Genomic DNA, 24,067 nt, shown 5'->3' with positions numbered 1-24,067 from the left:
ACTTGCAATTTTTTTTTGAGCTAAGATCTCACTACGAAGTCTTGGCTTTCCTGGAATTCATTCTGTAGACCAAGCTGGCCTCAGACTCATAGAGATTCACCTGTCTCAGCCCCCAGAGTACTAAGAATAAAGGCATGCACTGCCACTCATGGAAGATATTTTTCAGTCTGTCATAAAACAAACTCCAAATCATGCTATAAATGTCAAGATAGCATTTTTGGTTATTTTCTTTAAAGGTGAAATTCTATGATCATAAATACTTGCATAATCACCTTGAGAATGAGATGCTTTTAATTTGAACCAATACTAGAGATATCAGCATAGAAAATTATTGTTATTGTTGCAATGTAATAATAAAAATAATGGTGATGATGATAAAAATCTATCTGATACTTAAAGGTCTGTCTATGAAGAACAATTGAATATTAGGTGATAACAACAAATAGATAAAATTTCAAACAATTATTCTATTGAATCATTCAGAAAAAGCATTCGGTCTAAAATGTGTCCCAGTTACTGACATAAATTCTTCAATGTAAGAGCTGTAACACAAACCATCTTCCTTTCTCTGTCACTTATAAGGCAATAGAAGGCCATTGGCACCAGAAACCTGATGCTGTGGTCAACTGATAAACCAGATAAGCTGTTCAATTCACAGAATCCTATGTGCTTTTGCTGGGGCAGTGCCTCCTCTCAACTCAAGCAGCACCATGATGCTCACACTGCTCACTGTGGTATGTTCTGGTGAGTCCTTCTGGGAATGAAGGGTATGGAACACCAAGGTAGAAATACAGTCTCAGAGACACCCAGGTAGATGGGCATTGGAGGGTTGGTTAATCTTTACACAATAGGGTATGGCTTCAGAGGCTTACAGACCTGGCAGAAGCAGGAAGAATTGAAATCAAGCATTGTGAGGACATGGATCAACTATCATGAGTCTTTTTTTTTTTTTTTTTGCAGGGTTCATCTGGGTTCGAGGGATCTGGTCACAAGTTGGTAAGTCCGTTTGCCAAACCAAGTAGAATGTTCCCATTACAGGAGAGCAGGAGGCACACAGCTCATTAGTTGAATGTGGGAATTCCCTCTGATCATACTGCTGGGCTAATGGTCATGAGTTTTTTTTTTTTTTTTTTTTGCAGGGTTCATCTGGGTTCGAGGGATCTGGTCACAAGTTGGTAAGTCCGTTTGCCAAACCAAGTAGAATGTTCCCATTACAGGAGAGCAGGAGGCACACAGCTCATTAGTTGAATGTGGGAATTCCTGTGGGTGAATTTCTATTGAATTGGAAAGTGGGGTGCCTGGAGAACTTGCCTGTGATAGTTCCCACACACCCAACAATTTTACCACTCACTAAGTTAAGCTGTACAGGGAAATAGAGGGGAAAGAAAGAAAGCAAGGTATCTTATAGGGTAGGCTTCCCTGCATAGTAAGTGGGGAAGCAGAGCTGGGAACAGCAGCTCCTGCAGGACCAGAAGGGATCACAGGCGTCCCAGCAACTGTATGATGGCACTGCACACAAAGTACAGCTGCTCTTGTGCCAGGAGAGGTGGGAGAACCAGGGATTGTGCCCCAGGAACGTACAATGTACTGTTTTTAATATTTTCTCATATTCAGCAACATCATTTTATTCACATAAAATTTGATATCTGTTCTGACTTTTAAAAACAAGTTTTACAAGTCAGATGTGGTGGCACATGTCTTTATTTGCAGGACTTGAGGGCCAAAGGAAGGCAAAACTCTCTGAGTTTGAGGTTATCTTGGTTTACATAGTGAGTTTAAGGACATTCAGGGCTATCTAGAGAGATCCTGTCTAAAATATTTATTACTTCTTTGAAAATTTCATATTTTGAAAGTATTCAATCCTCTCAATACTATCCCTTACCGAACTCTAAGCCCTCCAGTCCTTTCCCACCCTACTTTGTGATTAGTTCTTTTTACCTTTTGCCATCAATTCCAATGTGTGTTTCTCTTGGTGTTGGTCAGACTATCAGGTATCATATCATTAAAAGGAAACCGACTCTCCTTCTCCAGCAACCACCAAATGCTAAAACCTCCCCAGCTAGTGCTGGCATTTCATGTCTGCCTTCTGCTGTTTGTACCGGGATTCTGTCTGACTGAAGTCTGCCCAGATTTTATGCAAGCTGTCACAACCTCTTTGGGTTCATATGTGCACCTGCCATACTGAGTTTTTAAAACTCTATTTTCTTGAAGTTGTCTACCATATATGGCACTTACAATCTTTTCATCCCTTATTTCACAAAGATCCCCAAGTCTTGGAGTGAGATATAAATGTCTGATTTGGGGATGAGAGCTCATCAATATTTATTTCTTGACTTGTTGACCAGCTTTATTTTGGAGGGAGGTGTTCCTTGTGCTGATTACCATTTACTATAAAGAGAGTCTTCTTGAAGAGAGTTGAGAGATGCTGTGATCTATTGTGTATAGCAATAAGTCAGTAGTAATCGTTTTTATATTTTTTATTAATTTTGTATACAACCACAGTTTCCCCTCCCCTCCTCTAACTCTCCCAACCTTCCTCCAAATTACTTCCATCCACTCTTTAGAAAGGGTAAGGCCTTCCACAGCCCACACCTCCAGAGAAACTAGGTAATGAGGACCCTAATAGAGACACATGGGTTGCCTTGGGAAGGGGAAATAGATCCTATCTTCTGAGTACACAGGGTGTGAGGGGTGGTAAAGGGGAGGAGATGGGGGATGAGAACATGAGGGAATGGAATATTTGAGTTGGTGGAGGGATGGAGTGAGAGAGCAATAAAAGAGATATCTCTATAGAGTGAATCATAATGGAGTTAGGAATAAACCTGATGCTAGGGAACTCAACAGATGTCCACAAGGATGACCCTAGCTAAGATTCCTAGAAATAGTGGAGAGGTTTTCTGAACTGGCCTTTCCTTGTAATCAGAGTAGTGGTAGTAATTTTGATACTGTGTCCATTTAGCAGAATAATGGTATTGGGTTCTCAACTTGGGCCTTGTTCTGCATCTTATTTTTACATATAGATGACATTTTTTGTCAAAAGTATCGATTCCTTTATGAAGTACTTGCTCAAAATTCTCAGACCACATTTTTGTTATAGGAAGGCTAGCTTGTTTGGTGGGTGGTTCCAATGCGTAGTGCTGGCCAGGACGAACCTTGGGAACATGGAAAGGAGAAGGGATGCTGAACACATAGGGGGAGGGACCTCTCTGTTTTTCCACTAAATCTGGGTCTCCTTTTCCCCACAGTGGACTCTAAGAAGCCCTTTCTGTCTGCCTGGCCAAGCCCCATCGTTCACGTTGGAGAGCATGTGGTGCTGCACTGTCAGTCTGAGTTTGGGTTTGAAATGTTCAGTCTATTCAAGGAACACAGGGGCCACATCCTCCAGATGCAGAACTTGAAGTCCCAGCAGAGCTTTCTGATAGGCCCTGTGACCACAGCACATGCAGGGATCTACAGATGCCAGGGATTCTACTCTAAATTTCCTTATGGATCATCAGCACTAAGTGATAGCCTGGTGATTGTGGTCACAGGTAAGAGGGCTCCTTGTGCAGAGGAGTGGTTCCTTATCCAATATTTCTAATCCAAATATTTCTACAGGAACTTTCAGTGGGAGTTCCATCAGAAGAGTAAGGACATCTCTAAGAGATTCAGGTCATGGATAATTAAATACAGGGGACTAAGTACTGAGGGGTACAGGACAATAGTCATCATTTGCCACTATCCCTCTAATACCCAGAAACTGAATGTCTACAGCCTATAGCTCAAAGGTTTGCTATGGCTTGTGTTATGACATTCTGTGTGCTGAGAGCTCATCCCATAGTGAGGATGTATTGGTATATAGGCATGTTAAAGGGGTGTAGCTAGTACCACATGCCCTCAGAAGTTATCAGTAACTTCTATCTCTCATGGGGCCTTGCAATTTCCCTTTCTATTTTATGCATATGCACAAATATTTGTTTCTGGTGCCCTTAGAGGCTAGAAAAGGACATTAGATCTTTTGGAACTGGAATTACAGTCAGTTATGAGTTGCCATGTGGGTTCTGGGAAATGAACTCAGATCCTATGGAAGAGCAGATGTTACTTTTTAGCCATCTCTATAGTCCCAACCCTGTTCAAGACATAAAGTGCTTGTTTCCTTTATAACTTGCTGTTTCCCTCTCTGCTCCTTTACTCTCTGTGGCAAATCATACTTCATCAGAGAATAAACAGAAGAGCTGCCTCACCTTTGACCCTCAATCTCTAAAACTTTCACCCTAGTTAAACATTTTTCATAAATGAGGTATCCAACATCAGATATGTTTTATATTAAGATAAAATGGATTGGTATATATGAAAAGAAAATTCAGGTAAAATAGGAAAGTCTGGGTCTTAGAATTTATCCCCAAAAGGGAAGACAATACCTTATAACCCAAACAGCCTAAATCAGAGGAAAGGGGAGTTGGCACTAATGTTTGAAGGTCAGTGCATTGAACTGTGGAAGAGAGACTGTACAGTCAGCTATGAAGATGGAGAATAGGTCTAATCAAAGGTCTCTAGAAACTTGGAGGGGAAAAATGAATTCTCCTCTAGACTCTCATGAAGAAAGATAGCACTAAAGGCACCTAACTTAAGCCAGCAGTGTCTATTTCAAACTTTGGACATCTAGAGTACACATGTATTCAATTTAAGCAGCACACTTGTGATCATTTGTAACAGCAACAATTGGAGTCTAACACAGATACACAAGTCAAGGACACATTACCAAAGCCAAAGAGGAAAGAGTAGGGATGTCCTGATATCAGGAAGATCAGTACACTGAGATTACCACTAGATTAAGACTGTCCACTGCTCTCACGGGGTCCAGACATGGCAGGGACCCTTTTTAGAACTAGATAGGGAGAACCTTAAGGAACCTATTCTCATTTGTTTTTACTAATCCTTGCAGCCTGAAATGGATTATACTTTTTCAAAAAGAGCGTGAAACAAGCTTGCAAAGCAAGTCTGAGGTGCAGTCTTCCAGGTTGCCTCTCTTCCTGCATGATACGAAGTGAGAAAGAGGTCGATGGGAGATGAGTGCGATAGACACAGTCCTAGGACACGTCGGGTGAAAACTGTCAGGTACTAATAGAAACAAAGAACTAGGAAAACACATAGAGAGCAGGAATGTGTGTGGAGGAGAATGTAGACACGGAAAATGATGAGAGACCCCAAGAAGGAGGAAAAACACAAGGCGAAAGAACCTCACTTATTTAAGGCCTAGGAGTTTGCTGAGGTAGTTTGACTCCCAAATTCACAACTTCTTTGTTCTTAGGGATCTACAGAAAGCCCTCACTCTTGGCCCTGCCAGCTCCCCTGGTGAAACCAGGAGGGACAGTGACATTGAAATGCTCATCAGAGATTGTGTTCGAGACCTTCATTCTGGTTCTGCACAGAAAGGGGCTAAGAGAGGACCCTCTGTACCTTGTTGGGGAGCCTTATGATGGTGGTGTCCAGGCCAACATCTCCATAGCACCTGTGAAGACTGTACACACTGGGACCTACAGATGCTATGGTTCTGTCAGTCACCAGCCCTATGAATGGTCAGACCCCAGTGACTCCCTGGACATCAAGATCACAGGTGAGAGAAAGAGAGCAGGGGAGAGAACATAAACATAGAATAAAAACAGGGAGAAAGGAAAACATGATTAGAGGGGATGGCTGACAGTAATAAAGCAAATTCAAAAAGCAAGATCTCAGAGCCAAAGAAACAAAAACAAAGATTTGATGATGTATCGTTCTAAAAGAAGGTTAGAAAATGTGAAAAGCAGAGAAGGAACCATGACAGATGATAGCAATAAATAGACAATAGATAGCATTTTGGCCACACAAAGTATGACATTGGAGCAGCACAGAGATCAGCACAGTCCATGAAAAGAAATGACACACACACTTATTATGAAATATTGCATAAATAGTAACAGCTAGTAAGCTTTTAGCATAGTTAATTTGCTGAGCATATGCCTGGCATGTGTGGTCACTTGTGCAAGAGTGACACAAAACATTCAAAATTAATAACTTTAAAACACAGTAAAGAATTTCAAATACATAAATAGCTATTATGCTTAAATATAATGTTGGGTAATGGTGGTGACAGTAAATAGGTAGATAGTATCTTAAACTAGTTCCAAGTGGTATCTCACATAAGAGAAATTCATAGACATGCAAATGTGCTACAGAAAATCCTCAGTATGTTGTTTATCTACCAATGCATAAAGGAGATGAGATAAAGTAGTAAAAATTGCAATGCTAGTGATTCTATATTTGGGGAAAATGTAGTATATTTTGGTCTTTTCTTGTGTACAATCTTATTGCCCAATCTATAATGATGCCAAAATTTTCACAATAAATTACCATTCTGGAGAATGAAAACTGTAGAATTAAACTTATAACGGAGACCACAAGCATACAGTGTCAGGAAGTGTCAGTGAGTGTCCTTTCAGAGATGTAACTTTATAAATGCGTTAAATACACAGTTATCGGAGAAAGCCCAGGAGAAAGAGATGGGCTGCAAACTGCTGTAGAAAATTCCAGCGCTCACCTTCCCTCCGTCTCTGCCTCTCACCTCCTGATGACCCTAGCTCTTCATGTCCTTTTGACCTTAAACTAGGTAAGCACCAGGAGTGCCAAGTTGCTAGGGGATCTGTGGAAGGTCACATGACATGATCAGAGGACAAAGAGTACTTCAGGACTCCTCACAGTTGGCTAGTTGCTGGGTCTGTGACTCCTTTCTCTCGTCATCTGGTCTCCACTCTAAAATTTTTCTCTTGAGCATTCTCCATAGTTTACCCCAATCTGACTCTTATTGATGTCTTAACACTAGAGTTCCAATAAGCTCTCTGCTTTGATATTATTTTGTGAAGGGACAGCGAGAGGAGTCCTGAATATTCAGGAGGGAAATTGTTTAAAACTATGCATTATAATCTTCCCTGTGTCCTCAGAAGACAAAAGAGAAGGGTGGATTATTATAGCTAAGCAGTGAGAGAAAAAAGAGAGCAGAGTGAAATGCCAGTGGAAATATCATCTCAGATCAGACACATTTGCAGTCAGTCTTTATTGCAGTCTTTCCGTTCTCCCATATGACAATATCATAACCTCACAATCCAGGGCTCTTCAGTATCAGGTGAGGTTTGTGTTCATGGAGGACATGAGTTCCGAACACTCCCCTGGTAAAGACACACTAAAGGACACTACTGTAGCAGAGAGGCTCCGTGAAAGACTGCAGTGGTGGCAGAAGTCAAATGGCAGAGTCCAAGGGGCTCGTGATAATTCAGGGATAATGAAAGACACATAGACAGAAAGCATTCTGCCAAGGTTAATACGAAAGTACTTCATTTTGCAGCTCCTGTATGGATGTTGAACGGCTGGCCTACATGTGAAGTTTTCTGTTTCTTCCAAAGGTCCTGTTTTTCAGAATTACATCCTGGGGAATTCCATCAGGATAGGTGTGGCGGGGCTGGTCTTACTGGCTCTGTTGATGATGTTGGCTAAGGCCTGGTGCAGTCATGAAGAGTTAAAGATGGGGAGAAGGAAAATTTACAGAACCCAACTGAAGTGAACAGATGTTGGGACAGGATGGACCCTGGATCACAGTCCATCATCTGATACAGATGTGGGATGCACCACTTCAGTATACAAGAGCACTCTGGAGACTGAGGAAACTGCTTGGGGAAGCATCAGAAGAGGACACTGGCAATCTTAGCTCCATGTACAAATACCACACAAGATATTTTTATTTGTTCCCAAATGTCATTAATTTTGCCTCATAATTTTTAATGGTCTGACTGTAACTCTTCCTGTTGTTGATAATTTTTTCTCCTCCTCCTTGTTCCCTTTGGTATCTCTTCCTTTCCTCTTCATTTTTCTTCTTCTCATTCTTCCTATATTCCTCTTACCCTTATCTTCTTCCTCCTCCCATAATAACCTTTGTTATATTATTATTATCCTTGTTCTTCTTTTCATCTTCTTTGTTCTCACTTATTAACTTTAACCACTGACATTCCTCCTTATACACTTTTGGAGATAGGGTCTTACTATATAGCCCTGCTGCCCTGACCCTGAGAGAGATCAACCTGCCTCTGTCTCCTTCATGCTGGAATTAAAGGCCCATACCACTACACCTGACTTCTCATATATTTTTACACTGTTCCATAAGCTCTCTTTTGCATGTACTTTGCTTCAGGTGCTTAAAATAAGCCAAATATTTAATTTTGCATTCTATAATAACTGCTCTTGCTACTACAAAAAGAAGTATGAAGTTTAAGTAATTAAATAATTATTAAATTTCCATTTCTTCTTTATTAAACATTTTGAAACTTAGTGTTTTAATGTACAAGTTTAAATCTCAAAGCATTACAAAAATATTAAAAGTTTATTTTACATTAGTGAGTTAGCATTCTTCATTTTATAAAACATAGTTCTGCTTTTAGAATAAAATGTAATTTTCTTTTCTTCTGAACTTACACTCTTAGCATTATTTGACCTATATACCAGTAACTTTTAGTCTCTGACTGGCTACTGGTTATCTGTGACAAAATATCTGACAAAAGCAACTTAATGAAGGAGCGGGGTTTTTTTTTTTTTTTTTTTTTTGTTTTTTGTTTGTTTTTGGCTGACAGTTGGAAATTACCATCCATCATATCAGAAAAGGCACAGCAGCAGCAGGGGCAAAAGGAAGCTGGTCACATTGCATCTGTAGTCAGGAAGCACAACCTTGAATCTTGCTGTTCATCTCACATTCTCCTTTTATCTAGTGCAAGACAACAGGCCATGGGATGGTTTTGTTCACACTGAGAGTAGTTCTTATTTTGGTTAAAATTCTGAAAATGTCCTCACAAACATGCCTAGTGTCTTGTCCCTCTGGTTATTTTTAATATCATAGAGTTCATAATTAATATTTACAAGTTGACAAACCTATTACCTATTAGTATCCTAAATGACTTTATCTACTTAGAGTTAAACTTTTTCCATTTATTTCAGTGATAGGGGTTGTACTTGGAGCCTACTGCATCTTAAACAAATATTCTCCCATTTACCCATATCCTGATCTCATATATATATGAGAGAGCATTAGAGAGCGATAAAGAGACAGAGACATGAAAAGACAGAGAGAGACACACACACAGTGGCCTTTGAGTCATGACCAATTTTATATAAAATATTGCTAGTTATTTTAGATTATTATGATAAAGCAGCCTTTCCAGAAGTAACTTAGAGAAGGAAGAGTTTATTTTGGTCTATAGCTCCAGAGGTACAAGAGTCTATCATGGTGGCTGGCAAAATGGTTCATCAGTTAAAAACACTGGCTGTTCTTCCAGAAGACCCACTTTCAATTTCCAGCACCCATGTGGCAGCTCACAACTATCTGTAACTCCAGTTCCAGGGGATCTGACACCCTCACATAGACAAATATGCACATAAAAAAGAGCCTAACATGGCAGGGATACATGACAAGATTGTGGAAGAAACATGAAGCTGAGGGATTATACCTTTAGCTACAACACAAAGCAGAGAGAGGGAAGTACAAGTAGGATAAAAACACATAATCTCAAATCCCACTCCTGATAACACGCTTCCTCCAGCAAGGTCACACTTCTAAGCCTCCTCAATTAGGGACCAAGTGTTCAAATCCCTGAGCCTTTGGGAGACGTTCTCACTCAAACTATCACAAGTTCTAATAGCCAAATTTTTATTACTTTAATCTTTCTTAATTCTTTGGTGTCCTTTGTTCTTCTATATTATCATCTTGGGTCCATACTTTAGAATCTGTCTTCCATAACCTCTCTAATTCTATGACTTACTGCTCATGGTGAACTCAGGGTCTGGAAGTCAGGGTCTGAAATATCTCTCTAGAGCAGTGGTTCTCAACCTTCCTAATGCTGCAGATTTTTAGCATAGTTCCTCATGTTTTGGTGTGACCCCCAACCATAAAATTATTTTGTTGCTACTTCATAACTATAATTTTGCTATTATTATTCATAGTAAAAATATATGATATGAAGGATATCTGATATGTGACCCCCATAAAAGAGTCAATCAACCCACAAAGGGTTTGCAACCTACAAGTTGAGAACCACTGTGGTAGAGTAATAAAATCTATTGAAGGTGCTTGAGCTTTGGAGTCAGAAGTTGATCTTGGATCCTGGTCTGTTGTAGGAGCCCACTTGTTCATTCCCAGCTGCCCAGACTCGAAATAACCACACAGAAACTGTATTAATTAAAACACTGCTTGGCCTTCTACCTTTATTTTCTTACTGGCTAGCTCATACATCTTAATTTAAACAATTTCTATTCATCTGTGTGTGCCATGTGGCTGTGGCTTATGGCAAGGTTCTGGATTGTCTGTCCCTGCCAGTGGCTACACAGTACCTCATGACTCCACCCTCTTTCTCCTAGCATTCAGTTTAGTTTTCTCCACCAAGCACTACTCTTTTACCATATCACAGGCCAAGACAGTTTTCTTATTCATTAACCATTAAAAGCAACACATATACAGAAGGACTTCCCACACCACTGGTCTAGGACAAACTTTCTACAGTTGTGGAATTGGGGGAAAGTTCCTTGACTTAGAACTGGCTTTTCAGTCTAATATGGACCTAGAGAAAAGCTAGTGGGTGACACTCATACTCCAATGGCTAAAATCTCTTAGTGAGAAACCAGGAGCTGATGAAAAGCAACTACCCTTTGAAGTAAGGGAAGGGAGAACAACACTGATGTTTCAGAGCAAAGAAGGAAAGAAACAACACTGCAGAATTCAGAATAGAGCTATAAAAGTCTGCTTCATAGGGCCAAGACCCAAGATGAGAGTGCTTAGCTGCAGATGTTGAGGGAACATTACTGAAAATAATTAACATTGGACTTACCACAGGGTGGAATGCAGGTAGAAGTGGGTATCTTGGACTAAGAGTCATAGAAATCACTATGTGGAAATCTGATCTTCGCTTTAGATTTCAGTGTGGCTATTTAGTTATGTGCACACCAAGCTCCCCCAGAGAAAAGGTGAACTGTGAAAAAAGAATTCACAGCAGAGAGAAGGGTGAAGTCTGCCACATCTCAAAAATATTGGGATGCCAGATTGAAGTCCCACCAATGGAGAGATTATTATTTCATCATTATCTCATTATTATAATTATCATTATTCTTTTTTATTTTTTATTTTTGAGAATCTAAACAATAGAGGAGAGGGTGCCTTAGGTGCCCTTCCCCTGTAATCAGACTATTGACTACCTGAATTGTCATCATAGAACCTACATCCAGTAACTGATGGAAGCAGATGCAGAAATCCACAGCTAAGCACGTTGCTGAGCTCCTGGAGTCTATTTGTAGAGAGGGGGGAGCAATAATATGAACAATGGGGTCAAGACCATGTTGGGGAAACCCACAGAAACAGCTGACCTGAGCAAGTGGGAGCTCACTGACTCCAGACTGACAGGTGGGGAACTTGCATATGAACAAACTAGGCCGGCTGAATGTGGGTGACAGTTGTGTGGCTTGGACAGTTTGTGGAGGCACTATCAGTGGAACCAGTATTTATCTCTAGTGTATGAACTGGGTTTTTTTGGAGCCCATTCTCTATGGAGGGATTCTTTGATCAGCCTAGATACAGGGTGGAGGGCCTTGGTTCTGCCTCAAGTGATGTGACAGACTTTGTTGACTCCCAATGGGAGGCCTCACCCTCTCTGTGGGGAGCCTGTGGGGGTGTGGGGGTTAGGGAAGGTGGAAGGAGCAGAAGGAGGAAACTGGGATTGGTATGTAAAATAAGATTTTTCTAAAACTAAAAAAGGGCATAGTGTTCATCAGTGTTAAATTAGAGCAACACACAGATAAGTGTAGCTTGTGTGCAGAGAAAACACACTCATGAATAGAGGCTTGAAGTAACATTTGGTGGTTAAGCATTTATCTGGCAGATGTCCCATGGCTGATCCTCAGTATTTTAAAAATAAATAAAGCAAATAATAAGCAATTACATTGAATCTAAATACATCCAGAGATATTTAAATAATTGAAATATATGTAAATAGGTTTTTCCAGTTAAACATGTTGCTGAATGAAGGTTATAAAAGTAGGCAGGTAAACAATCAGAAATTATATTCAAAATAGCTGTTCATGCTTCTACAAATAAATCAATGAATAAACACATAGGTCACTGAAAATATTCCATATATAATTTGATTGCCAATCTACAAAGAAAGGTGGGTAAAATAAGAATAAAATTTCATGCTGATGATTCTTTAGTTTTGAAGAAAATATACCATCCTCAAGACTAACAGGTTGCTGCTAGGTACAAACATTAGTTTGCTTCCGTTTCCAGGAGCCTACATAGCGTTTTCCAGTACTACAAAGCAAGCCAGTAGGAAGGAAGCTTTCAGTTCATTCCAGCTTGGTCTTTTCAGCTAAAGTGCATATGTCTTCACCCATAATGCCTTACCATCTACTTATGGTGGTCAGTCAAGAGCAATGGCAGCGAATGATGTTGTTTTCTGAACCTTGGTAGCCCCAGGAGCTTCTGTGATCAACAACTGGAGTGAAGTATCTTCTGCTTGGCACTGAGATTTTTATTTAACTATCTTTGACTTCTGAGAGAAGCATTATTTACTCATGCAAGCTATTCCATTCCGTCTAGCTTTCAATATTTTAAGTAGTTTACAAAATTCTATGAATTCTATGAATTTTTCATGTACTATCAATTTTGTATTAACCTTCCATTTACTATTCTGAGGATTGTAACCTAGGTTTAAAGCCTTCCACGCTTCTTGCCTGACTGATCCTCATACCATACCTGTGAGAAAGCACATTACCTTCACCTACCCTAAGGGAGACGATTACCTGTTAGAGACTGAATATTTGTAAATGCTATCCTTCATATCTTACATGGAAATAAATATATTTGTCCCAGTGAGTATTAGTGTGTTGGGAGCCAATTTCCTCCTAAAATCATTGCAGGAACCATCACCCTGGGGAGTCTACAGAGAACCCCACACCCATGATTGTGTTAGGAATCGTTCTATTGACAGAGCCTACCCCACACCCAAATTGGCTGATGGAGAGCTATCTGTTAGCGGAACCCACCCCACATTCCAAACTATCTAGGGAACTAGGTGTGGCAACTTGTGACTTCTTGGCCTACAGTGACCTGACCGAAGGTAACCTCCTGGCTACGTGACCAACATGAACCACGTGGCAAGAGCTCAGACCCCTGTGCCCATCCCCCAACTCCTTACCATATATAAAGCTGTACCCCATCTCTAATAAACGGAGGCTCTGACAAATGTAGCATGGCCTTCTTCTTCTCTCCTAGCCCATTTATCTTCCAGATAGTGCCTCTCCGGGACCCTGGAATAACTGAACTGCCAGACGGTTACTAACCCTAGACGAGGTAACCCGTCAAGGCAATCAACGTTAGTGTCCTGAGCACTGAGACAGAATCTACAATGTGAGCAACCAGTGTCTCCCATGGTTAGGACAGGGAAGGTACAACAAAGAAATCATGAGGAAGTTTAGATAGAGAGGGTTGAGAAGAAGTTACTGCCCTTACAGAAATGAAGAAGTATGAAGCAGGAAATTACCAGAAAGTAAACACAAGAGTGGTTAGGAAAAAAAAGGTTAACTTCTCTCTGCAAGTAAATTAGGTCTTGTTCACACCCTCCCAAAACTCCTCCTGGTACCATCTGTGGGGACCATGTTCAATTCTCTGATCAAGCCAGACTCAGTTCTTTCATGTTTCTCTTTTCATTTTAACATGGACTCTAAAAAGTCCCATCCTGAACTATTCATGTTGCTGTCCCCAGGTACCAATACTGTTCAGTGAGACTCAAGCAAACATGTTGGTATCGTTACTCCATTCACCTCCTGCGCTCCTCTTGGTTCCTGTCATTACACTAGCTCATTTCTCTCACCCCTAAAGAACTTCTTCTAAGAACCCTTGTCTGTTGCCATGCCTATTCTGTCCACAAGATTCTGTATGCCTGAAGTATCACAATGCCTCTCTTTTTGCCATCCATGGTCAGTCAAATTTGTCTTCTCCCTACAAAATACTCTCAATTTTAGAGGAACAAATTAGTAGACATTGCCATGTGTTCCTGATAGACAGACATGTTCATTCACTAACACACTTGTGTCTTTAAAGTCAGTTCCCTGAGCCAGTAAGAGACTATAAAACACCTTTCTAACTTCCTCGGTGTGATAAGAGCAGAGAACTCTTATCTTTTTGACTCATTCAACTGTAAGCATATTCATTATTTAAAATTTGTATTAGGGATACACAGGAACCCCACACCACCTAGAATACTGATGGACTCACCATGCTGATTCAGATCATTAGATTTTATCACAGTTTTCTGTTTATAATTCTTTTACATCCACCTAATGGTGATTGTTTTTTAAAAGTCTTTTTGTAATTGTAATCTTAAAACAACAACATATCTATATACTTCTTTGCTTAAAGATTTGCAATCATTTCTATTTAACATACAGTTTTACTGAATAGAATAATTGCAGTTGATAGTTGTAGTCTTTCAGGAATTGGAGTATATTTCTGTAGGCACTTCGGATTTAAACATTTCTGTCAAATAATCCAGTCCCTAAGGACTTTTCTTGGTAAGTTACTTAACATATCTGATGGCTATTCTTGGTTACCAATTTGACTATATCTGGAATTAACTGAAGTCCAAGTGGCTGTGTAGATTATTTTTCTTAATAAATTCTTTGACATGGAAAGGCACACTCTTTTTCTACATCTTTTGAGGTAGTAACATTCATGTTTGATCTAGGCCACTTTTTTTTTTTTTGCTGGCAGTCTGTATAAAAGACATGGAAGAAGGAAGCTATCTCTCTTTGCCTGCTTGCCTTCACTAGCTGTAATGTCTATTTTCTTCACTGGCATTAGAGCATACTTCTTTGGGAAGAAGTATACTGAAGATTAGCTGAGACAACTAACCTCACAGACTGAACAACTTTTAATCAATACAAGCTTTCTCATTTGTAGCTTGTGTTTTTAATGTTCTAACTATGATATGCCATGGATTATTGCTTTTCTGATTTTCTATGATTGGTATTACATAGGCCTCTAATGACCATCAGAAAAGTCATAGGAAGCCCACTACTGTAAAAGTTTCCAGACAGGCATGCAGAAAAATAATTTACAATGGAGTTACACTATAATAGTGAAACATTGTTATTACTAGACACTGCACAATAACAAATAAAAAGTCCAATGCTGTGATGGCTTACCTCGCTGAAGGTGTTAACCAGTGAGATTCCCTAGTCCCCAAACAGCTATTTTCCAGAGTTCTTGTTTGCTCTCTATAACTTAATAATAAGACCCTATTGCTGAAGATACCATACACCTGAGTCACAGAACACTGAGAAATTTGTTATCAACCCTGAAGATTTATCTCTACTACCTAACTATCATAGTCATGTAAAGCACTATGCTTATTACTGAAAGAGAAAAGTAATAATCAGTCTTACCCACTTGTTAACCCTGTAAACTACAATAATGATGCTCCTGGAAAGACATGCCCACTGGTGCAATAGCTGCACAAATACCATGGGTGTAAACAATCACCTTCTGATTGGATTTATGTCCTGCTTTACAATATAAAACTTATACTTAGGATTATTACTGAGGCTAAGTACCTATGAATAAACAATAGGTCATTGACCCTAAGGAAAAAATTATTGCTATTCTTCTAAATGGACATTGTATTAAGCTGACTTTATTCTCTTTTATTTTTGTTTTAATTGAGCTATACATTTTTTCTGCTTCTATCCCTTTTTCCCTTTTTCCTTACCCTCTTCTGTGACCTCCACACTCTCAATTTGCTCAGGGTAACTTGTCTTTCACTCCTTCCTATGTAGATCTATGTATATCTCTGTTAAGGTCTTCTGGTGTCTAGGTTGTCTGGAGTTGTGGACTGTAGGTTGTCTTTCTTTCTTTGCTTTATGTCTAGAAGCCACATATGAGTGAGTATATATTTGTCTTTGTGGATCTGTGTTACCTCACTCAATATATTTTTCCCTACTCAATATGTTTTTCCCTAGATCTATCAATTTGCATGCAAATTTCAAGATGTCATTATTTTTTCTTACCACTATATAATACTCCATTGTGTAAATGTACCATATTTTCTTTATTCATTATTTGGTTGAGAGTCATCTAGGTTGTTTCCAGATTTTGGCTCTTATAAATAATGCTGCTATGAACATAGTTGAGCACCTGTCCTTGCGGTATGATTGAGCATTCTTTTCGTATTTACCCAAGAGCGGTATTGCTGGGTCTTGAGGTAGACTGTTTCCTAATTTTCTGAGAAATTGCCATACTGATTTCCAAAGTGGCTGTACAAGACAAAACAGCAACCTACATGATGGAGGAGGGTCATCTGTCTATCTATTGCTTTCATTGGTTAATTAATAAAGAAAGCTGCTTGGCCTGATAGGGCAGAATTTAGATAGGTGGAGTAGACCGAACAGAATGCTGGGAAGAAGGGAGGTGAGGCAGATGCAATAGCTCTCCTCTCCAAGATGGACGAAGGTTAAGATCCTTCCTAGTAAGACACCACCTCATGGTGCTACACAGATTATTAGAAATGGGTTAATCAAGATGTGAGAATTAGCCAGGAAGAGGCTAGAGCTAATGGGCCAAGCAGTGTTTAAAAGAATACAGTTTCCGTGTAATTATTTCTGGTAAAGCTAGCAGGTGGCAGGGAGCCCTCCCGGGCAGCAGGAAGCAGCCCACAGCTCTGTACTATACCTACATAATGGGAAAAGATCTTTACTAATTCTACGTTTGACAGAAGACTAATCTCCAAAATATAAAAAGAACTCAAGAAACTTGACATCAAAAGAACAAATAATCCAATAAAAATGGGGTACAGAACTCAAGAGAACTATCAATAGACGAATATCAAATGGCTGAAAGACCGTTAGGGAAATACTCAACATCTTTTTTTAAAATATTTATTTATTTATTATGTATGCAATATTCTGTCTGTGTGTATGTCTGCAGGCCAGAAGCGGGCACCAGACCCCATTACAGATGGTTGTGAGCCACCATGTGGTTGCTGGGAATTGAACTCAGGACCTCTAGGAAGAGAGGCAATGCTCTTAACCTCTGAGCCATCTCTCCAGCCTGGAAATACTCAACATCTTAACCTTCAGAGAAATCCAAATCAAGCAACTCTGAAATTTCATTTTATACCTGTCAGAAGAGCTAAGATAAAAAACATTGATAACAGCTTATGCTGGAGAGGATGGGGGTAAGGGGTACACTCCTCCATTGCTGGTGGGAATACAAATATAAGCTGAATTTTAATGACTTATTGTTATACAACAGATTAATGCATCTCTAAACCTCATCAGAGAAGATTATTTATGCAGTGATAATCGTTGGCATGGAGATCCACATCTGGTCAAGGTTCAGAAAATAAGAGACTGAGGAATGCTCAGCTGTAAATGGCACATCCTTTTCCTACCAAGGCTCAGAGATAGATATAGAAGAGGAGAGAAAAAAATTGTAAGAGTCGGAGATTATGGCTATCTACAAGGAAACAGCATGGCAGCTTAACACACAAAATGACAGCAATTGAGACTATATGTATAAGAACTGTGCAAGATCAAACTAGACCAAATATAGCATAAAGATGTGAGAATGATGCAAATTTCCATCCACATCCATCAGATATTGGTAACTGATAGCTGTGGAGAAAAGGTGAAAAAGTGTAGTCTCTGGTACATCAACCACACTTCATTGGAAGGCCACATATCCAAGACTAAATTGGACTTGATGGATTTAAAAAAAAACAAAAAGGACACAAAGTTGATCATATAAGGAAGGAGCTGTATCTAAGATGAGTAGGGAGGGGTGGATAAAATCAAAACATTGTATGAAATCCTCAAAGAACTCATAAAACTTTAATATTTCCTATTTCCTTAACTATGAAACTTCATAACATGTACATTTTGCAAGAGTAAGATGGGGCCCCTAAACGCTGTACAAGTTTCACTTCTCAAAACAATTGATGTTCCTCTTTACTGAGTAATCTTACTGAAGTTAATGTCACGGTTCATGTCTGGGTGCCTCCCTTTTCCAAAAGTGTAGCAGCCCAAGGACTAACTTCATTTAAATATTTAGTAAGTGTTAACTTCTCTTTTTTTTCTGTCTCCTTCTATTATAGAAAGCTATAGAAAGTTTCCCAACATTTACAGTGCTTATCTAAATCCTTGTGAGATCTGTGAGTCCAAGGAAGGAACTTGTAGGTATCAGCAAGGAATCTCATGTCTGATACTGACACCCATATAATGAGGGTGAAGGGGAAAGTGATTCATTGTTTGGATAGAGGAAGAACAATTGTTACATTTACAAGGCAACTGGAAGAGATAACACAATCTAGCATGTAAAAATCCTATAATAATCTCAAAATCAGTTCCATGTGAGCCACAAACATAAGTGTTTGGTATCCTGCTTTGAACTCACCCAGAAATATCAGTTTGCGCATTCCCCCAAAACATCTTCAGAGTTAGAAATATGAATGAGGAGAGTAAAGGTGTAGCGAGCTGCGTGGTGTCACACCTGATGGAGATGTATCAACTCCTGAGATGGCTAAGGCCTGACCTATGCTATGATCACGCAATGATTATCAGCTGCCTGCATATGCGTGGGCCTACGGGCAGTGCCCACCTGGCAGTTCGGGGTTGGCAGTCCGTGCCTACTTAAGGGCTGGGAGAGATTTGCCCAGAGAGAGAGGTCAAGGAAGAGGGAGGAGAGTTGTCAACGGAGAGAGAGGGGAAGAGAGGAAGAGAGAGAGAAGTGTAAAAAGTCCTGGAATAAAACTGCAGTGAGAAGAGCTCCGGTGGTCGCGTCATCCTTGCGGAACGAGGGTGGCCGTGACATAAAGGTTTCATGATATTGTAGATATGGACAGGATGGAGAGAAAACCCCATGTGGAGGCTCTTAGTCCTCAGTTACAATTACCTGGGAGTTATTTCGGAGGAAAAGATGAGGTATATTTGAAACTATTTGTTGGAATTAGAGAGGAAGAGAACTGGGGCTGGTTAAGGCCCTGTTACTCTCTCCAGTGTCACCAATAGACCTTATGCCCCACTTAGCCATGTCTTGTGACATACTCACTCTTGAAGAGGACACTTCCTCTTATTTTTATTTCCAATGCTGTATATGCAATTCAGGGCTTTCCTCTTGCTAGATAAGTATTCCACCAGTGAGCCAGTTGCATAGGACTTCCTCTTCTTGATGTGACAGCCCATTATTGAGAGCACGGTGTCTTAGTGGTCACCTTCTGTGTTGATCTGTCCTGACAGTCACTGCAGTCTCATTCATCTGCACAGCTGGGATTCCTGGATGGAGACATCATGATCTTCACTTTTACAGTGTTCTTTCATCTTGGTGAGATTTGAAAAATGGAGGGATCATCCATGTCTGGGAGGAAATTCAGGCTATAACCAAGCTCTTGACTTATCAGGAGACCCAATGGTCTTGAGTGGCTTTGAAGAGGAGAGGATTTTCTCAAACTTCAGGGAGAAAATCTCACAGAGAAATCTCTTTCAGGGCTGAGTCTGGAACCCAGGAGAACGGTGGTGGCAGGTGAGTCATTCTCCCCACCTTGTCAGATGCTGTTTCCACATTGAAATCAGTTGACCACCCCTGTGTACTGGATATGGACAAAAACAAGTGTGGGTTGATTTGCAGGATGCTTCGATGATAGTGGAGATTAGAGGTAGAATATAGGAAAGGAATACCCTGAGATATAGCATTTCATTTTCTTACAGAAAAATTGCACAAACCCACCATCTGGGCTGAACCAGACTCTGTGGTCACCAAGGGACTGTCTGTTGATATCTTCTGTTTTGGAACCCAGGAAGTCCAGAAGTACTATCTATATAAAAAGGAACGTTTAAAACTCTCGAAGATACAGACCTCACTAGAGCCTGGGAACAAGGTCAACTTTTCCATTCCATTTATCACAGAATATCATGCAGGACTATACTACTGCTGCTATTTCAGCCCTTCTAACTTGTCAGAATGCAGTGACACCCTAGAGCTTGTGGTCACAGGTAAGAGCACTCTCAAGGGTCCCAAATTCAGGTTATGCCCTGAGAAAGGGAATTTGCTCTCAGGAAACCTTCTCACAGCCCAGTCTTTAGATAATGTTGAGGGCATTTTCCAGTCAACTTGCGTGTCTTCTATTTTAGGATTCTACAGCAAACCCAACATCTCAGCCCTTCCAAGCTCCCTGGTGACCTCAGGAGGAAATGTCACCCTCCAGTGTAGCTCACATCAGGGATATGAAAGATACATCCTTACCAAGGAAGGAGAACAGAATGTGTCCTGGACTCAGGATTCCCAGAAACAACCCAATGGACATTTTATGGCCTTGTTTCTTGTGGGGCCAGTGACTTCCAAACACAGATGGGCCTTCAGATGCTATGGCTACTATGAGAGAACCTCCCAGATGTGGTCAATGCCCAGTGAGACCCTGCAACTCCTCCTTGTAGGTAAAGCAATCTTATCTTTGACATTTATTTGAAGCCCATAAATTCTTTGCATGAGCTCTATTCTAGAGGAGTACAATATATCTGAGAAACATTTGAGGGACACTTAGGGGTCTTGATGTAGAGAAACAGCAAGACCTGCAAGAAAACATGGGTGAGAGTGGAAGGTGTTTGGCATGGACTATGCCATTAATACCTGGCCCATGTTTTCTCTGAGACCATCTAGGAACTCCTCTGTTTTGATCCATAAGGACCATGTCTAGGTACTTAGAGAGACTATGACCCTCCAATGTCATGTGACACTCACTATAATAGATTTGTTGTGTCCGATGAAGGGAAACACTACATCCCATCCTGACGTGACCTGCATCCCAGGCTTAACTCTCTCAGGCTGATGTCACATTGGTCCCTGTAAGCAGCTCCTACATTCAGCAGTATACAAGGTACATATATACTGTGTCCTCCATGTCGCCATTTACAAATTGCCTTTGGATATCCTAAACATAAGTGAGGATCCTTGGTCCTATAAGAGACTCATATTCTACAAGTATCATGCTGGGGAGCCTGAATGGTCATCGCAAGTTTGAAGAGTGAAGTCCCAGGAAAGATGAAAGGCTGAAATAAAGGGGTTTTATAAGTGTAAATGAGTGAGAAGAATAGGCAGAGGAGGCATGTCTAGTGTGGACTTATATAAAAAAGACAGAAAAATACACCTGGGTTTTAAAGACAGAAACTCACCCATATGTGGAGCATGCTGAGTAGACAGGATTAGTTAGCCAGTGACTGCCAGGGATCAGACTGTCTCTCCTTCCCTAGTCCTGGAATCACAAGGGCCAACTACAGCACACAGATTTTGTTTTCTGTTTTTATAGACAGTCTTTGTTTTGCAGGGTTGTTTTTAAATAATATCTGATCATTTTTATTTATTTTTATATTTTCATATGTGTAAAAGGTGAAATGTGATCATATTTACTCACATACTTTGCCCTTCCAACTCTCCTCATACACCGCTCTCCTAATTTGACATCTCTTTTATAGTCCCCTAGTTCAGTTAGTGCTGCCCATATGTGCATAGGTGTGGGTCCATGAGAGCATGGAAACATCTACTACCGGCCATACATTCAAAGGAGAATGTTCCTCCTCCCCTATCACCTACCAACTGCCAATAAATCATCAGTAGTAAGGCAAGGGACTTATATATGATCTACCCATCTGGGCCAGAGTTTTGACTGGCTTTATCTCGTGTAAGTCTTGTTTATTCTTGATACTTTTATGCATTTATAAAATGTATTTTAATCATATTCTTCTACTACTACTACCTCCCTCCAACTCCCCCTAGTTTCTCTATCTCATCTCCCCTTTAATTTCATATCCTCTTTAAAAACTTATTATTAATCTCCCATATGTGTATGTATGTGGGTCATCCACTAGGGTTTGGTCAACCTATCAGTGTTCACATCTACAAAGGAGATTGACTCTCTCACCCCAGCAGTCACAGATGCTCACAATGCCCACAGATCCTCAGATAGGGGTGAAGCTTTGAGGGTCCCTTCCTCTTATAGGCTGGATTTTTAACTGGATTAAGTTTTTGCAGGTCTTAGGTAGGGAACTACAGTTTCTCTGAGTTGATACATCCAACAGTTCATGCAATACCGGAATCAGCATTTCACAGCTATCTTCTGTCTTCTGATTCTTATATTCCTTCCAGCCCCTCTTCCATGATGCTCTCTGAGCGTTGGCTCTGAAGAGTTGATATGAATGTCCAATCCAGAGCTGAGCACTCACAGTTAAAATAGACACTTTAAACAGTTAGGAGTCTCTACATTTATCACTACCCACTGAAGAAAGATGTGTTTCCCACCAGAGTTGAGAGTAGCACAAATATGTGCATATGAATATATACACTTAGAATGTAGTTTGACAGTATGACCATTTAGCAAAACAAGAGTGAGTTCCCCACACCTACGGCTTATGATCTCCCTAGCCATGGGTCTTTGTCCATGTTTACAGCACAATGCATAGAATCCTTCTTGTGGATCAGGCCTTATGTCAATACCAGTAAGCAATTTTATCAAAGATGACTATTATAACATGCAGGGTTCAGAGCTAGATAAAACAGACCATTCATGTCATTTCTTACCCTGAAGCCTGCACAACACTTTGTGGAAATATCTAAGGGGGAGAACTACATAGTCAGTTTGAGGTTGCATTCTGTTTGTACTGCCACACAAATTAGTGATATCTTTAGCAAGAGGCAATTACAATCTAGTTATAATAGACAACTAAGAGCAGTGGCTCTTGTATTGTTTTGGGTACTTCTTAGGTGTCCCTGATGAATAACACATAAGGAAGTATTCTGTACCTGGCAATAAGATTTTCACTTATTAACCAATACTTTCTGGAAGCAACATTGTCAACCCATACAGGATACTTTTGTTTCAACTCCCTTTTAAATATATACAAACTAGAGGATTTCAAAATATATCCTTAGTTTTGATTAACCTTTTTGCCACCTGTTCACTCTACTTAAATCTTCTTTGTCAACTGCTCTCTCTACTTAAGCCTTGACCCACAAGTAGTCTACTTTTCATGACTGTGCAGTAATCACTTTCATGACTGAACTATGTTCTCAGTCTATGTTTCATATTATTAATAAATATACTGTATATTAATAATGTATAAAATATTTTACATTGTTGATAAAAGTTGAATATAGTCATATAAATTTCAGTGAATTATTCAATTAATTTAATAACTGGAACATATGTATTTTCATGGCCTTATAGTTACTAAATAATAAATATACATTAAAAGCTATTGACTTCTGTACATTATTTTCTTTTATTGATATAGGTGTTTATTTCACTTGCTTTTCAATTTGGTACTCTACTGATTTTATTGTCCTATTTGTCCAAATTCCCAGATTCACACTCACAAGATCATACAGTGGAGAATCTCATCAGGATGGCTGTGGCTGGCTTGGTTCTGGTGGTTCTTGGGATTCTACTTTTTGAGGCACAAAACAGTCAGGATTCAGGATGGAGGTGAACCAGAGAGAATGGTGCATCTATCTCTTAATGTGGTAGAGACTTGAAGATGAATCTTACAAGTAGAAGAAATCGTGGAAGCAAATTTGTGGTATAAGTGTTTGAACACTGTTGCATACCCCAAAGAGAACAACATATTTGGGTGCAGGGAAAATGTCAAAGAGATCTGTGAAGAGGACTATACGCCCACTAAGTTAGAACCGTCTGGTGGCTTGAATGAGATGGCCTTCAAAGTCTCAGGCATTTGAATGCTTGGTCCTCATCTGGTGATGCTGTTTGGAGAGACTTAGGACATGTGGTCTTGTCAGAAGAATTGTGTAACTGGGCTAAGTTTTGAAGCCTTAAGGCTCATCATTTCTAGCTCACTCTTGTGTGCTCATTTTTGACAAGACTGAAATATTTCACTCTGCAGGGAATCTTCTTAAGTCAGAAGCCAAACAACTCAAAATAACCCCAGAAAGGCTCTGAAACTAACAAGATTTACTAGGTCCTTTTTTTTT

The 24,067-nt window shown here is 40.0% G+C and overlaps 1 protein-coding gene across 1 annotated transcript in view; it reads left to right on the top strand.

The window, feature by feature from the left end:
* Positions 1-23,778, top strand: part of LOC102001905 (putative killer cell immunoglobulin-like receptor like protein KIR3DP1) — a 41,259-nt gene extending 17,481 nt beyond the window's left edge. The window contains 10 exon segments of the mRNA XM_013355388.1: positions 961-996; positions 1,140-1,175; positions 3,246-3,530; positions 5,291-5,596; positions 19,330-19,370; positions 19,372-19,414; positions 19,577-19,612; positions 19,798-20,082; positions 20,221-20,523; positions 23,444-23,778. Of these exon segments, the coding sequence (XP_013210842.1) occupies positions 961-996; positions 1,140-1,175; positions 3,246-3,530; positions 5,291-5,596; positions 19,330-19,370; positions 19,372-19,414; positions 19,577-19,612; positions 19,798-20,082; positions 20,221-20,523; positions 23,444-23,568 (1,496 nt within the window). The 3' untranslated portion in view covers positions 23,569-23,778.
* Positions 23,779-24,067: the final 289 nt, after the last annotated feature.

This window comes from Microtus ochrogaster, unplaced genomic scaffold, assembly GCF_000317375.1.
Source record: "Microtus ochrogaster isolate Prairie Vole_2 unplaced genomic scaffold, MicOch1.0 UNK123, whole genome shotgun sequence".
Classification (NCBI taxonomy): Eukaryota; Metazoa; Chordata; class Mammalia; order Rodentia; family Cricetidae; genus Microtus; species Microtus ochrogaster.
This window is presented reverse-complemented; position numbering and strand designations above follow the sequence as displayed.